Source organism: Hevea brasiliensis, chromosome 11, assembly GCF_030052815.1.
Source record: "Hevea brasiliensis isolate MT/VB/25A 57/8 chromosome 11, ASM3005281v1, whole genome shotgun sequence".
NCBI classification, from domain to species: domain Eukaryota; kingdom Viridiplantae; phylum Streptophyta; class Magnoliopsida; order Malpighiales; family Euphorbiaceae; genus Hevea; species Hevea brasiliensis.
Genome location: NC_079503.1, coordinates 10790499 through 10805040, shown reverse-complemented (window position 1 = coordinate 10805040; position 14542 = coordinate 10790499). Strand labels below are relative to the sequence as shown.

The 14542-nt window shown below is 36.3% G+C and overlaps 1 protein-coding gene across 1 annotated transcript; it reads right to left on the bottom strand.

Moving 5' to 3' along the window:
• LOC110641357 (homeobox protein ATH1) lies at positions 1 to 4956 on the bottom strand. Its single transcript, XM_058129853.1, has 6 exons — positions 4627 to 4956; positions 3821 to 3870; positions 1692 to 3080; positions 737 to 1092; positions 537 to 597; positions 1 to 376 (listed from the first exon to the last, which is right to left on the bottom strand). The coding sequence occupies exons 3-6, from the start codon at positions 2862 to 2864 to the stop codon at positions 209 to 211; spliced, it is 1758 nt and encodes a 585-aa protein (XP_057985836.1). The 5' UTR covers positions 2865 to 3080; positions 3821 to 3870; positions 4627 to 4956; the 3' UTR covers positions 1 to 208.
• Positions 4957 to 14542: the final 9586 nt, after the last annotated feature.

The window sequence follows — 14542 nt, the reverse complement described above, 5'->3', positions numbered from 1 at the left end:
TGAGCATACAAAATAATTTCATTGCATATAACTCGCTTGGGTTCTGATTTGCTTGATGAGACATCCAACATACATAATTTGATCACCCTTGCTTGACTCCCCAACTTTTATGGAGCATTATTTACAGTTGTGTCCAATTTATGGATGTTCTACTAAACAATATGTAAATGCTCTGTCTCATTGCCATTATATCCATCTTTCATCAACTTTAATTCACATTAAATCTTAGATTGCTGATGCTGATCATGTGGTTTCTGTGATTGCTGTTGCTTCCTTCCTCATTTTGGCGAGCTTTCCTCCTGTTCATCTCAGCATACATTTCCTCAATCATCGGTTTCCATAGTCGAACTCGAGCATTAATGAACCAGTTCGAAACCTTATCATATACCAAAATATTCCAACAAATGATGAGATGACAACTACATAATTTAATCACTACATTTGAATTTCTCCATTTAGCTAATTATGTAATTTTCAGCCACAAATTATACTAACATCCATAATAACCAACTATATTAAGCTTCATATAAATGTACCTGGCTTCTGGTCAGTCCACTTTTTACAGCAAGCAAATGCTTCTCGGCATCTTTAGGGTATCTGAGATGCATCAAATGTATTAGAACTAATGCTTGATGCGTAATGTTAAACCTCTCAAATTCATTTGACTGATTAATATCCAAGCCATGGGCAAACACTATGATTTATGCATGAGATGTTATCGAGTACGAGAGCTCACGGGTGAAGGAAGTTCTGAAACATCCATGCACGCAGCACTGAGACAGATCGTTCTGGCAAGCCTCTCTGGGGCCTCCACAACTGATGATCCTTTTTCTTCAGTTGCTGGAGAGTCCATTGCTTTTGGAAATAGGAAGTTTCAAGAGATCCTTCTGTCTCTCTTGCACCTCCACTATCAATAGGTGCTCCCATAGCAAGGATTTGGTTGCTGATCCTCTCCCTAAGGCTTTTATACAAGAAGGAGATCGTCTGGAGAGCAAATCGAGCATGTATTCGAGGATCCAATTCAGTTGCAGCATGGAAAGCAGATACGACCGTGTGTATCTCATCCAAGCATTGGTTATATCGGTCATCAACCTGAGTACAAAATAGTATGACGATGATGCCAAGTTAGTGCCCTGAAATTATGTTAGTCCAAACCAGCCAAAATAGAAGTATAATGGTAGTGAAACCTGTGAAACCAAATCCGCAAGGTAAGGATGATTGAACTTTTGAGTTGATCAATTGCAATTTTGGTGTTAAAGATTTTGAATTGTTCAGTTTTGGCTTCTATCCACTTAGCTAGTTTGACATTGCACTATGCATATTGTATTGATTGTAATGAAGAGGGCACTTCTAGTTTTCATTTAAAGATAGTATTAATAATTGAATCAACATACCACAAAATAGTATGACGATGATGCCAAGTTAGTGCCCTGAAATTATGTTAGTCCAAACCAGCCAAAATAGAAGTATAATGGTAGTGAAACCTGTGAAACCAAATCCGCAAGGTAAGGATGATTGAACTTTTGAGTTGATCAATTGCAATTTTGGTGTTAAAGATTTTGAATTGTTCAGTTTTGGCTTCTATCCACTTAGCTAGTTTGACATTGCACTATGCATATTGTATTGATTGTAATGAAGAGGGCACTTCTAGTTTTCATTTAAAGATAGTATTAATAATTGAATCAACATACCACTTGAAGTAGAGTCAGCAATTGTGTCTTCTTTGCTTCCAGTGCTCGTTTCTGCAACACTGGATCCACTCGAACTTCAAATCTACTATCCACATTAGGCGATCCGTCAGGACCCATTAGACACATTCTTCCCTCCATTGGATAACTTGAACCAAATGGTATATTTGCCCCAACCTTGATCCCACTGGTTGAAAAACTCAACTGGTCTAGATTCTCTAGTGAATAACTTGCAATTTGAGCAAGTATTTCCTGTATTACTTGAAGATATCTGGACCCTGATATTACTTGTGAGAATTGACCAGCCCTGTAAGAACCACATCTCAGAGAAGGCTCCTTACTGCTTGAAGAGGTTTGTTCTGAGCATAACCCTGTTTCTTTCAAGCAATGGCGTGTCACACCAGAACAACTTACCTCAGAGCACTGGTCTGGGACATGAGACCCATTTATGGCAGAAGGCTGAGATGTTGCTAGACTTAAAGATAGCTCATTACTAAAATGGCAGGAACTGTAAGGATTATCAGTACTTACATTCACACTATTTGTAGATATCCAGCTATTTGGTTCCAGATTTCCCATGGATGAATAGGATTGGAACCCTGTTCTTATAGGGGTTTTTCCACCAAGCTCTACGGGAGCAGGAAATTGGTTAACACCCTCCTTAGCATTCATATTACCAAATACTTCATCGCACCCATAATTTACAGAGGAAGCAAATGAGGAGTTTAAACCATTAGAGAAGTCATTAGAAGCACAAGTTCTTAAAATCTCCAAGGGATACATCGCAGGTTCTGAAATTGCTAAGTTGGTCAGATTTTCTTGAAGACCACTTCTTGAGGATACAAGAGTAGGAAGTGCTGGACCAGAAATGGGACTTCCACCCACAAATTGTTCTTGAAACTCAGCGCCTCTCCTGACATTACTTTCGAGAGATGTAACTAATGCCTCCGAGTCAACAATTACGGCTCGATTATCTGTATGAAGATCACTGATAGGTGCTCCTCGCGACGTATGAAGCACAGTGTATCCATCAAATATCTGATTTTGGTTGTTGAGGTCAAATGAATCAAACTGGACAATTGAGCTTGGGGTTATCTGAGATCCAATTCCTTCCATTACAATGGAATTCCTGCCAGCCATATCTACCGAAACACTAAACAAACGATTCTCCATCATATCACATAGCAAGAAACATAAATAGCTTCAAAATAATCCAACTTCTCATGCTTCATTTGTATATTAAGCCATTATTTATCTTCAGAACCTCATTGTTCACTCCTTTGGAGACTTTACTCAGGAAATACACTAGTTTACTTGCAGGGGGCTATGCTCTGTTGTTCTAGTGGGTAATCTTACAAGTCGTGGATGAACTAAATGTCAAGTAACATCCACCTGGAAAAATTTGCAATAAAGTGAAAAAGAAGCTAGAATACAAATTTTCTTTAACAGGGAAGCATGCAAAAAGTAATTTTAACTTTGAAAGGTTATTTACAACATTCAAATCACGCTCACTGAACAAGCCCACTGACACACACAAAACCAGACACCAGTTAAAGACCATGCTTGGAAGAGTAGTCTATAAGACAATAACCTTCAGTGCTTAAGACACATTGAAGCAAATCACCTGTAATAAATAAAATTTCTTAAAAAGACAAAAAGAAAGAAACAACTGTGACCAAACTGTGAACAAGTAAGTGATAAGGCTACAAGGTTATGCAGGGAACGACATCACGGACATTTTCCACCATTGAAGGCAATATAAAATGAATCAAATAACTTAAATTGATCTGTTAATTATAAGTTTATAACATTATTAACAATCCCACTAGCTTCCAACACCTAGAGTTAACACCCAGACACAGAGAAAGACTAAAATCATGGATACCACACCCCAACTCCACAGTACTGCATAAAAGTAGCATTCGAATAAGGCAAGAAAAGACTAAGAGAACTCTACAATACCATGCTAAAAGAGAAAGAAAATTAAAATTCACAGCTAAGAAAATCAAATTTTGTATCAAATTTTGTTTTGAAGAAATGTATAAAAATGCCCTTGTAACACACACACACAAGAAATTCTGGAACTATTCATCAGTAAACAAAGGAAAATAAAAGCATGTAAATTAACCAACCTTCCATTCATTAGCTGAGGAGCTATCATCCACCAATAGACGATATACAGCTGGGAATCCAAAGTTTTGCAGCCAAACTTAGTGGAAAGTACCATAAAGAGAGTCAAGAATTTTGATGCAGAATCATGATATTTCTCAAAGCAGATACATGAGATAATTTTTCCATGATTACACAACAAAGTGGTCTGTTTGTATACTAATTGACACTATATATAGGCTTACTCAGAAAACCAAAGACAAGCTATTTCAACATCAACTTCCCATGAAATCATTGGTCTCTCTTTCTCCATGAAAGAGTATAATGAAAAGCTAGAAAACAGTGGCAACTTTTGTTTTCATCTTTAACAAAAAAAGATAAAGATCAAGGTGGAAAAGCCAACAGGGAATGCATTCACACAGTGCAAGCGGCCAAAAAAATAATAAAGGAAGAAACAGAAAAAACTCGGAACACCAAAAATGAAAAGTAGGTTAATTTCCTTGCACGATCAGAGAAGTGGTATTCTCTCTCCAGGGACCCCAAAACCAAGAAACTGGTATTCAGACTTGCAGACCCCCTTCCCCAAGATTTAAAGCTTCACAAACACAAAGGGGTCTTGCAAATAAAGGACAACGATCTCATTAAACTCATTAATTGAAAGCAAGAAAGAGAGTGAAAAAAAAAGCCAAAAAAAGCTTCTGCAGTGAAGTGGGAAATGCATGAAATGGACCCATTCATTAAGACTTTAAGAGAGAGAAAGAAAAAAGAGCCACACAAGAATAAAAACAACGGATAGAGAGAGAGAGAGAGAGAGAGGGAAGCAAATTACTCTTTGGTGCAGTACCACTCATTTCTGTTGCAGGCTTTTGAGGGCCCATCCCTTCCCTTCTTTTGTCCTCCTCACCACCCCTCATTATCTGCTTCACTGCAATCATCACAATCAAAATATCTGGATTCGCTCTGTCCAAACTTCTGTTCATGGCAGGTCTTCACAGCGCCATTTCAGAGAAAAGTCCTTTGCTTTTTTAGCTATTTTAAGGGAACAAGCTAATGTGATGAGAAAGAAGAGCAAATGCGGTAAGAAAGCTTTGCACTTTCTTCTCTTCAGAATCCAAGAAATAAAGCCTCAACCCAAATGCAATTGTGAAATTTTCAATAAAAGAATACACTATTTTAGCACTGTCCTTTTGAAAGAGTTGGTGATGCAAGCAAAAGCAAAGATAATGAGAAGATCTGGTGGGCAAATCTTTGACGAATTTACTGAAGCAATTACAAATACCATCTACTTCTTTTACTTGTTTTGGTTTTTCTATGGGCCAAAACCTACTATTGGAGATTTGTTACAGACCATCACCATCACGATTGTCTACGAAAGAAACCTAATGAGTAATGATCAAACACTGGTTTCAGGTGATCTTTGTGATCATCATGTTTTTATATCCTTAACATATAAATCCATATCTCCAGATTCTTCAAATCCATATGCTTTGGTTTGGCCCGGTTTGTGATGTGATTATACAATCAATCTTTCTGCCTCACTCTTCTAATGTTATTGTAATAAAATTTGGCCAGAACTGGCAGCAACTGTGTTTTTTGATGCTATCACTGTCATAAATATTATCTTTTTTAATAAAAAATGCAATAAATAATTTTAAAATATTATTTTATTAATATTTTAATAATTAAATATTTATTTTATAAATTTAAAAGTTCAAATTTTAAATATTTAATAATATTTTTTTACATGTGCAAATTTAGCTATTCATCATCAAATTGTCAGTTTGGTAATAAGGGCCAGAATCTGCTCCTGCTTTATTATTATTATTATTATTATTATTATTATTATTCTAGCTTCTTTGAGATCATAATTGAGAAAAAGTTGAGATTTCTAACTTTAAAAAAATAATAATAATAAAATAAATAAAAAATTATATATATATATATATATATATAACACCAAATTGGCCCCTAAATAAGATTTGAAATTGGAGTCAGTTATATTCTTCTTAAATAATTACAACACAAATTTCAAACTCCCTTTTTTTTAAAGCATAATTTAATTAAGGTTAAAATAATTCAAGCCAATCTTATTTTAAATTTTTACTAATTATATATAATCCATGAAATATGATAAAAATTATAATTTAATTATTTATTTTTAATGATAAATAAATTAGTTCCTAAAATATATATTTTTGTTAATAAAAGAATTTTTCCTTGAAATTTAATGTTAGTTAATTATAATTGATGCTGTCAATGCAAATTTAAAGTATCAAATTGTTATAAATATTAAAATTATAGGATTAAATTATTAAAAAAAAAGTAAATTGTGATGAACTCTCCTTAGTAGTAAATTTTAACAGAAAGACTATTTTATTAACAGAACATAATTTAAATACTAACTTTTAAAAAAACTAAAAAAAATAAATTGTGATTTTTATCATAAATTAAGATTAAATTATAAATTACCTATAATTCTTTTAGGCAGTGCATAGTTTGTAACACTCATAATTTTTAAATTTATTATTTTGTGAGTAAATATTAATATTTTATTTTATTTAAATTTCAGAAAATTATTTAAAATTTTTCAAATTTTAGAAATCGAGTTTGATGATTTTTAAAAATTAATTTAAAGACCATGTGGCAAAACTAAAAATATATTTAGACTCTAAGAATTTTTCTAAAATTTTTTGGAAATTTTTGGGCCTCATTTTTTGTCCAAAGACCAAGTAAAAATTTAAAATTTTATATATTGAATCGGACCGACCGAATTGAATCGATCGAATCAGACCTGCCATTTCTTTTTCTTCTTCCTCCTCGGGTGTGCCCGACACTCCCTCTTTCTCTCCCCTTTTCTCTCTCCTCCCTCCTCCTCCAGCTGTGTCGCCGCCACCCCAGCCCCTCCCCGCTGCCGGCCGACGCTCCAGGCAGCCAGAAAAGTCGCGCGAAACCTCCCCTTCGCGCAACCCACCGTTTCGCCTTCCAGGCCAAAATTCAGTCGATCCGGCCACCAATCGGACCGGGTCTTGTGTCAAACCTCATCTATACCTCGAGAGCTTTCCATAGACACCAAGAACACCAAAATCCATCGAGCGGTTTGCCCAATTTTTATCCAAAAAGTTTTAGCCCATTTCGATTTTTGGGATAAATTTCTCGCGAACTGTGAACCCCACGAGAAAACCGAGAATACCGGAGTGCTCCACTTATCACACCTTACCCTTCTATAAGGCATAACATGATCCCGTAGACTACCTAATGAACTACCGAATTTCACCTACCGATAACTCATTAAGTACTCTACAAGGGATTTTAAAACAATTTTCTTAGATTTGGAAGTGGTGAGCATTTTGGTAAGAATTAAAATTATTTATTCAAAACTTAAATACTAGTAAAAATTTTTATCTATTTTAATTTTTTCGCAAATTTTATAAAAATTTTGATAGAGTTCCGTCTATATTTTGAGAAAACAGTTCTTCAAAAACCTGTGAAAAATACTTCTAATAAATTTTTCACAACTCTCAACCACCAAATAATTTCAACTCAACTCAAAATTTTGAAAACAAACCATTTCAAATAATTCCATCAACATAGTATGCACAAATTAAATTTACAGATATAAAATCCAAAAATAATATTATTACAATTTATTATATAACTGTTCACTTTATATTGATACTTATGATATTACAGTATTTACATCAAAATAATTACAAGGGTATAAAACAATACCCATACAAAAGGAATCAAGAAGTTCTTGTCAATCCCGCAACTCACTCTGCTGCTTTCTCCTTGCTCTTATCTGCGACAGTAAATTAAACTATCGCTGAGTATAAAAATACTCAGTGTGCACAATAAAAATTTAAAATACAATACATAAATCATTCATTGACAGAACGTAATTTAAATATTTCTCAAATTATCAAAACTCATAATAACACAATTTAGTCAAATAATTTAAGAAACACAGTGTTGCCAATTTATACACAACTTAAGTCATGACACAAAATTTTTGATCGATGCCGCGTTGTACACCACGACAAAGCAATCTACAACCCCACTAATCGAAATCAATGAGGGAGATGGCTAGCTAGCTAATGAGTACTCATCCGATCTACAACCTCAACTGGTAAACCAGAGAGGGAGGAAAGATAACCGATCTCTCCCCATAAATGGAAGAGGAATAATAAGATACTGTCATGCTAAGTGTGAATCAAAAATCAATTTTAAACATTTTATTCAAATGATTCGTGAGAAATCCAATAAATTTCCAAAGTCATAATTTCATTCACAAGATGGCAACACAATTCATAATTAACTTCAAATTTTCATAAATCACAATAAATCAATTTTTCAATGACAAAAGGCTCAAATAAGGTTTATTGTGCATAAACCTGACGTGAGTCACCTTTAGGCCTTGACTTAGTCTCTCAGACCTTCCAAGTCTTTTTCAGCTGAAACACACAGTTTCACAGTGTTTCAGTACCATAACTTAGCATAAATCCAAAAATAAATTTAACTTCACTTTTACCTAGCTCTAATGTACTAAACTCGACGTTCTTGAAATTTTTGTGTTTTGGGTTACTATTCACTGCACTATTCAAGTCAAATTGTTGACTTTCTAAGGTTTAATAGGTATGAGAATTCCAACTTCACCCACATACCACATTTTGGTCACCAAACTTGTTGGTTTTAGTCATTTTCTCAAAACTTAGGTTTTTTAGGCAAAATTGCCAAATTTTCAGTTTTGGTGTCTAAGGTTGCACTGTTCCATTGGTCATTTTTCTGTTGAAATTTGGTAAAACTTCCTTCATAGAAAATGTTCCCTATCGTCTTAAGTTTATTCTCCTTTTTTAATCACTCCAATTGGAGTTTTGTAGCTCAAGTTATATCCAAATTACGGTTACTGTTCATGTTGCAGATTTTAGTTCTGGCAGATTATTGATCCAACTTCGTTCAGCAATTTGATCAAGTTAAGTCCATAATTTAGTTTAATTTTCTTCATATGAAATGTTCTACTATGCCTTAGGTTTCCATCGGTTCAAGAATCACCTAAATCGAAGTTTTCTAGAGAGAGTTATAGCCATTGAAACTTTACTGTTCATATGGTAAATCTGCAGTCTGCAGATTCAGTGATCCAATTTTGCTCAGTAATTTGATTAGGTTAATGGCATAATTTGAATTGGTGTTCTTCATGAAAGTTTTAGGTCTATATCTCATCTAACCACTGGTAAAATTTCAGGTCATTTTAACCTGCCTAGCTCGAGTTATGACCAAATGAACAAATACTGTTCATTTGGTCGGTTTATCTTGACGACCTACAATTTTCCAACTTTGGTCAATTTGTTCACTAGGTTTTAGTCACTTTTTGGGCATGCTTCCTAAATGAAAATTGTGTCATTTAGTGCCTATTTTCATTCCCAATTGGTCTCATATCAATTGGACTTGTAAAATTTCATTTTTGGTCCCTCAAAGTTGACTTGGTCATCTTTGCGTGACATGACCACACTCCCTCCGAATTTGACTTTAATTCTAACACTTCTAACACACTGAATTAGGTCACAAATGACCATTTCTCACTTCACATTAGGTCAAAGACACCATTTACAAGTTTCTCACATTTTTGGTCTCTAAACCCTAATGTCCAAAACCCTAAGTTTGTCCAATCTTCACAATTCATGTAATATAAATATACAATTCACATATATAACATCTATTCACCAAGATTTCATGTTTAACCTAACTAAATATCATCAAAACCTTAGGGTTCCATGGCTATCACACTCTCTCTTCCCTTATTTAAGTATGGTTTCCTTTATTTCTAGTGTAATTCAACTACTTAATTATGAATTTAAATATAATATTAAAAACTAACCACTAACCTCTTTTGTTGAATTTCTCCCTCTTCAAATCTCCTTTCTTTCCTCTTCTTTTTATTGTCAATAGTTTTACCAAGCTTCAAAAACAAAGTTTAATGAAGGAATTTGTGAAATTTATGGTTAGTTTTGGGGTTTAAGAGCTTCAGAATAAGCTTCCATGGAGGTTTAACAATGGAGAGAGAGAGAGAAATGGGAGACGTCCACTTTGGGAAGAAGAAGGACTTTTGTTTTTTTTTTTTTTTTTTCTTTTCTTTTCTTTTATCTTTTTATGTCTTAGGAAGACTCAAAAATTCCAATTAAGTAAATATATTAAGTATCATTTTTATGGCATCATGCATGAGGTCATGCATGATGTAATCACCTTTTGACTTTTCCATTTTCTTTTTTTTTTTCTATTTATTTTTCTATTAGTTCTTTAATTTAATTCTCGATTCTGAAATTTTTTTTTCTCCGATTTTATTTGACAGTTAGGTCAGGAGTCAACTCTCGGGGTCAATTGACCAAATTGCCCCTCGCCGATTCATCCCGGTTTGTAAATTATTCAGTATTTCTTCCGGCTCCTTGACCTAATTATTTGACTGGCTTAACAGTTCTTTTTCGTGATTTTCTTTTTTCCACTGTGTTCGTAATGGTCTTAAGGACCGCAGCGTCACATTTTACGGTTCGAAATTTGAGTTTAAAATGGCTTCGCAGTCGTTCCCGAGACGGTCACCCATCGCTGTGGCTCTTGGCTCGTTTAACTTCTTATGTTCTGTTTTTCTTATTTATACTTAACTAATTGGCAATTACTAATTATTTGTATTTATGACTTCTCTAGTTGTCTTAAGTGTGGTTCTAATCCCCTTAATTGTCTGAACCGACACCGGTCACCGGAACAGTGAAATACACCAGGCTATACAAATAGGGGTGTTACAATTCTCCCCCCCTTAAATAAATTTCGTCTCGAAATTTTACTTGGTATTAATCTCTGAACAGCTGTGGGTGTTGTCTGCTCATGTCCTCCTCTTGTTCCCAAGTAGACTCCTGGCCCGAATGATGGTTCCACAGCACTTTTACCAATGGAATCTGCTTGTTCTGTAGCTGCTTCACCTCATAAGCCAGAATCTCTATGGGTTCCTCCTCATATGTGAGGTTTGGATTCACTTCAATTTCCTCTATTGGTAGTACATGAGATGGGTCTGATCGATACCTCTTCAACATAGACACATGGAAGACGTTATGTATCTTCTCCAACTCTGGAGGTAATGCCAACCGATATGCCAAAGGACCCATTCTTTCCAGAACCTCATATAGCCCAATGAAACGAGGACTCAGTTTCCCCTTCCTGCCGAATCTCATAATTCTCTTCTAAGGAGAAACCTTGAGGAATACTTTCTCACCCACTGCATACTCAATATCCCTTCTCTTCAGATCAATGTTGGACTTCTGACGGTCTGATGCAGTCTTAAGTCGATCTCTAATCACTCTGATTTTCTCTTCAGTTTGCTAAACAATTTCGGGTCCAATCATCTTTCTTTCACCCACGTCATCCAACACAATGGGGTTCTACATTTTCTGCCATACAAAGCTTCATATGGAGGCATCCCAATGCTTTATTGGTAGCTGTTGTTATAAGCAAACTCAATCAAAGGAAAGTGTATATCCCAACTACCCTCAAACTCAATAACACAAGCCCGTAGCATGTCCTCCAAGATCTGAATTACCCTCTCAGATTGGCCATCTGTCTGTGGGTGGAATGCAGTACTGAAGTTCAATCTAGTTCCTAGGGCTCTCTGAAGACTACCCCATAATCTAGAAGTGAACCTAGGATCTCTGTCTGATACGATGGATACTGGCACTCCATGCAGTCTCACAATCTCGTCTATATACAACCTGGCCAATCTGTCTAAACTGTAGTCCATCCGAACTGGTAGAAAATGAGCAGATTTAGTCAGTCTGTCAACAATGACCCAAACTGCATCGTGACTCTTCTATGTCCTCAGAAGTCCCATCACAAAATCCATTGTTATTCTTTCCCATTTCCATTTTGGCACTGGTAGTGGATGTAACAACCCAGTGGGTACTTGATGCTCTGCCTTCACTTGTTAACAAGTTAGGCATTTAGAAACAAATTCTGCCACATTTCTTTTCATACCCATCCACCAGTAATGCTCCTTTAGCCCTCTATACATTTTTGTACCACCAGGGTGCATGGTAAAAGGAGACTCATGTGCTTCCTTCAAAATGATCTGCCTCAAATCAACATCATTAGGAACACACATTCTGCCCTGGTGTAGCAATACCATCATCTCTTATTGAGAATTCTGGTTTCTTGCTCTGCTGGACTTCTTCCAACAGTCTCTGATACTTCTGATCATTCTGAGCAGCCATTCTAATATGATCAATCAATACTGGCTGTACATGCCATGCAACTGCTGTCTGCCCATCATCATTAATCTCTAAGCTGGATGCAATGATCTTAACTCATGCACCAAAGACAAAGGAGTAACCCGTAGACTTGCCATAGTCTTACGACTTAAGGCGTCAGCCACAACATTAGCTTTCCCTGGCTGATAGTCTATCAGACAATCATAGTCTTTTATCAACTCTAACCATCTCCTCTGTCTCAAATTCAACTCTTTCTGGGTGCCCAAATACTTCAAACTCTTATGATCTGTGTAGATGTAACATTTCTCCCATACAAATAGTGCCTCCAGATCTTAAGAGCAAACACAATGGCTGTAAGCTCCAAGTCATGTGTCAGATAATTCCTCTCATGCGGTTTTAGCTGGAGTGATGCATAGGTAATGACATTTCGATCTTGCATCAATACACAGCCTAACCCATTATGAGAAGCATCACTATAAACTGTGTATTCTTTACCCGATGTAGGTAAAGTCAAGACTGGAGCCTCAGTCAAACATCTCTTCAATTTATCAAAACTCTGTTGGCATTTATCCGTCCACTGAAATTTCACATCTTTTCTAAGCAGCTTAGTCAATGGAGATGCCAACATGGAGAATCCCTTCATAAATCTACGGTAGTATCTAGCTAAACCCAGAAAACTGCGAATCTCTGTGACATTTCTGGGTGGCTTCCAATTAAGGACAGCTTCTATCTTGCTAGGATCTACCTTGATGCCCTCTTCTGATACTACATGCCCCAAGAAAGATATTTCTTTCAGCCAAAATTCACACTTCGACAATTTGGCATATAGCTGTTTCTCCCTCAAAGTTTGTAGTACAATTCGCAGATGTCTATCATGCTCTTCTGCATTCCTCGAATAGACCAATATATCATCTATGAATACTACAACAAACTGGTCGAGGTATGGTCTGAAGATAGTGTTCATTAGATCCATAAAAGCAGCCGGAGCATTAATTAACCCGAATGGCATAACCAAGAACTCATAATGGCCATAGCGGGTTCTGAAGGCAGTTTTAGAAATACTCTGCTCTTGTACTTTCAGCTGATAATAACCTGATCTCAGGTCAATTTTGGAGAACACAGCTGCACCCCTCAATTGATCAAACAAGTCATCAATGCGGGGCAATGGGTATCTGTTCTTTATTGTCACCTTATTCAACTGCCAATAGTCAATGCACAACCAGAGAGTGCCATCCTTTTTTTTTACAAACAACACTGGTGCTCCCCAAGGTGACACACTAGGGCGGATAAAGCCCTTGTCAAGCAACTCTTGCAACTGCACTTTCAATTCTTCTAGCTCTGCTGGTGCCATTCTGTATGGCATTATGGAGATTGGGTCCACACCAGGCATAACATCAATTTCAAACTGCACTTCTCTTTCTGGAGGTAATCCTGGCAATTCATCAGGAAATACATCCGGAAAGTCACATACAGTAGGAATGTCCCTCAATGCTGGACTATCCACTTGGGTGTCTATCACATGTGTCAAGTACGCTTCACACCCTTTCCTAATCATTTTTTTGGCCAGTGCAGCTGAAATGATGTTTGGAGGCAATAACTGCCTCTCCCCATGTATTACTACATCACCATACTGAGGAAGACCAAAAGTGACTATCTTTAGTCTACAGTCAATCATCGCATGATGCCTGGCTAACCAATCCATGTCCAAGATAATGTCATAATCTCTGAAGGGCATTTCAATCAAATCAGACAGAAAAGTGTGTCCTTGGATCACCAAAGAACAGTCCCTATATAGCCTATTTACCCTGACCTCCTGGCCTAATGTACTAGTTACTAGCACATCATAATCCATTGGTACACACTGAATAGCAGTAGAACACATCACATTAGCACTAACATACGAATGTGTGGAGCCAGGATCAAATAACACATGTACATCTTGGTCAAGGATGGAGAAAATACCAACTACTATGTCTGATGTTTCAACCTCCTCTCTCTGACGCATGGTATATACTCTAACTAGTGCGCCACTGGATACTGGCTGGTTAACAGTGCTTTGACTCCCAGGAGTATTACCAGGACCCCTACCTCTGCCTCTACTCTACCAGCTGGCTGTGACCCTCTAGGTGCAGAGACTTGGGCTGATCCCTCAGATGTAGCAGAAGGTCCAGACCGGCGCAGACTAGTACAATCCTTAGCGAAATGTCCTCTCCCTCCATAGTTAAAACATGCACCAGTGGCCTTGAAACACACCCCACCGTGTGTTCTACCACAAGTTTGAAGGAACGGAAGCGTGAAAAACACAAGATTATACCATTGAATTCAAAAATTTTCACCTAGGGTCACATGCACCATGCAAGATTTATTTTTATCTATTTGATTTCAATGATAAACAACATATTAAAACTCTTTTAATATGTTTTTGGATCTGTATTTGCCATTTAAGATTTTAAAATTAATCAGATTAATTTTAGAACCCTAGATTAAATCAAGAACGATTAC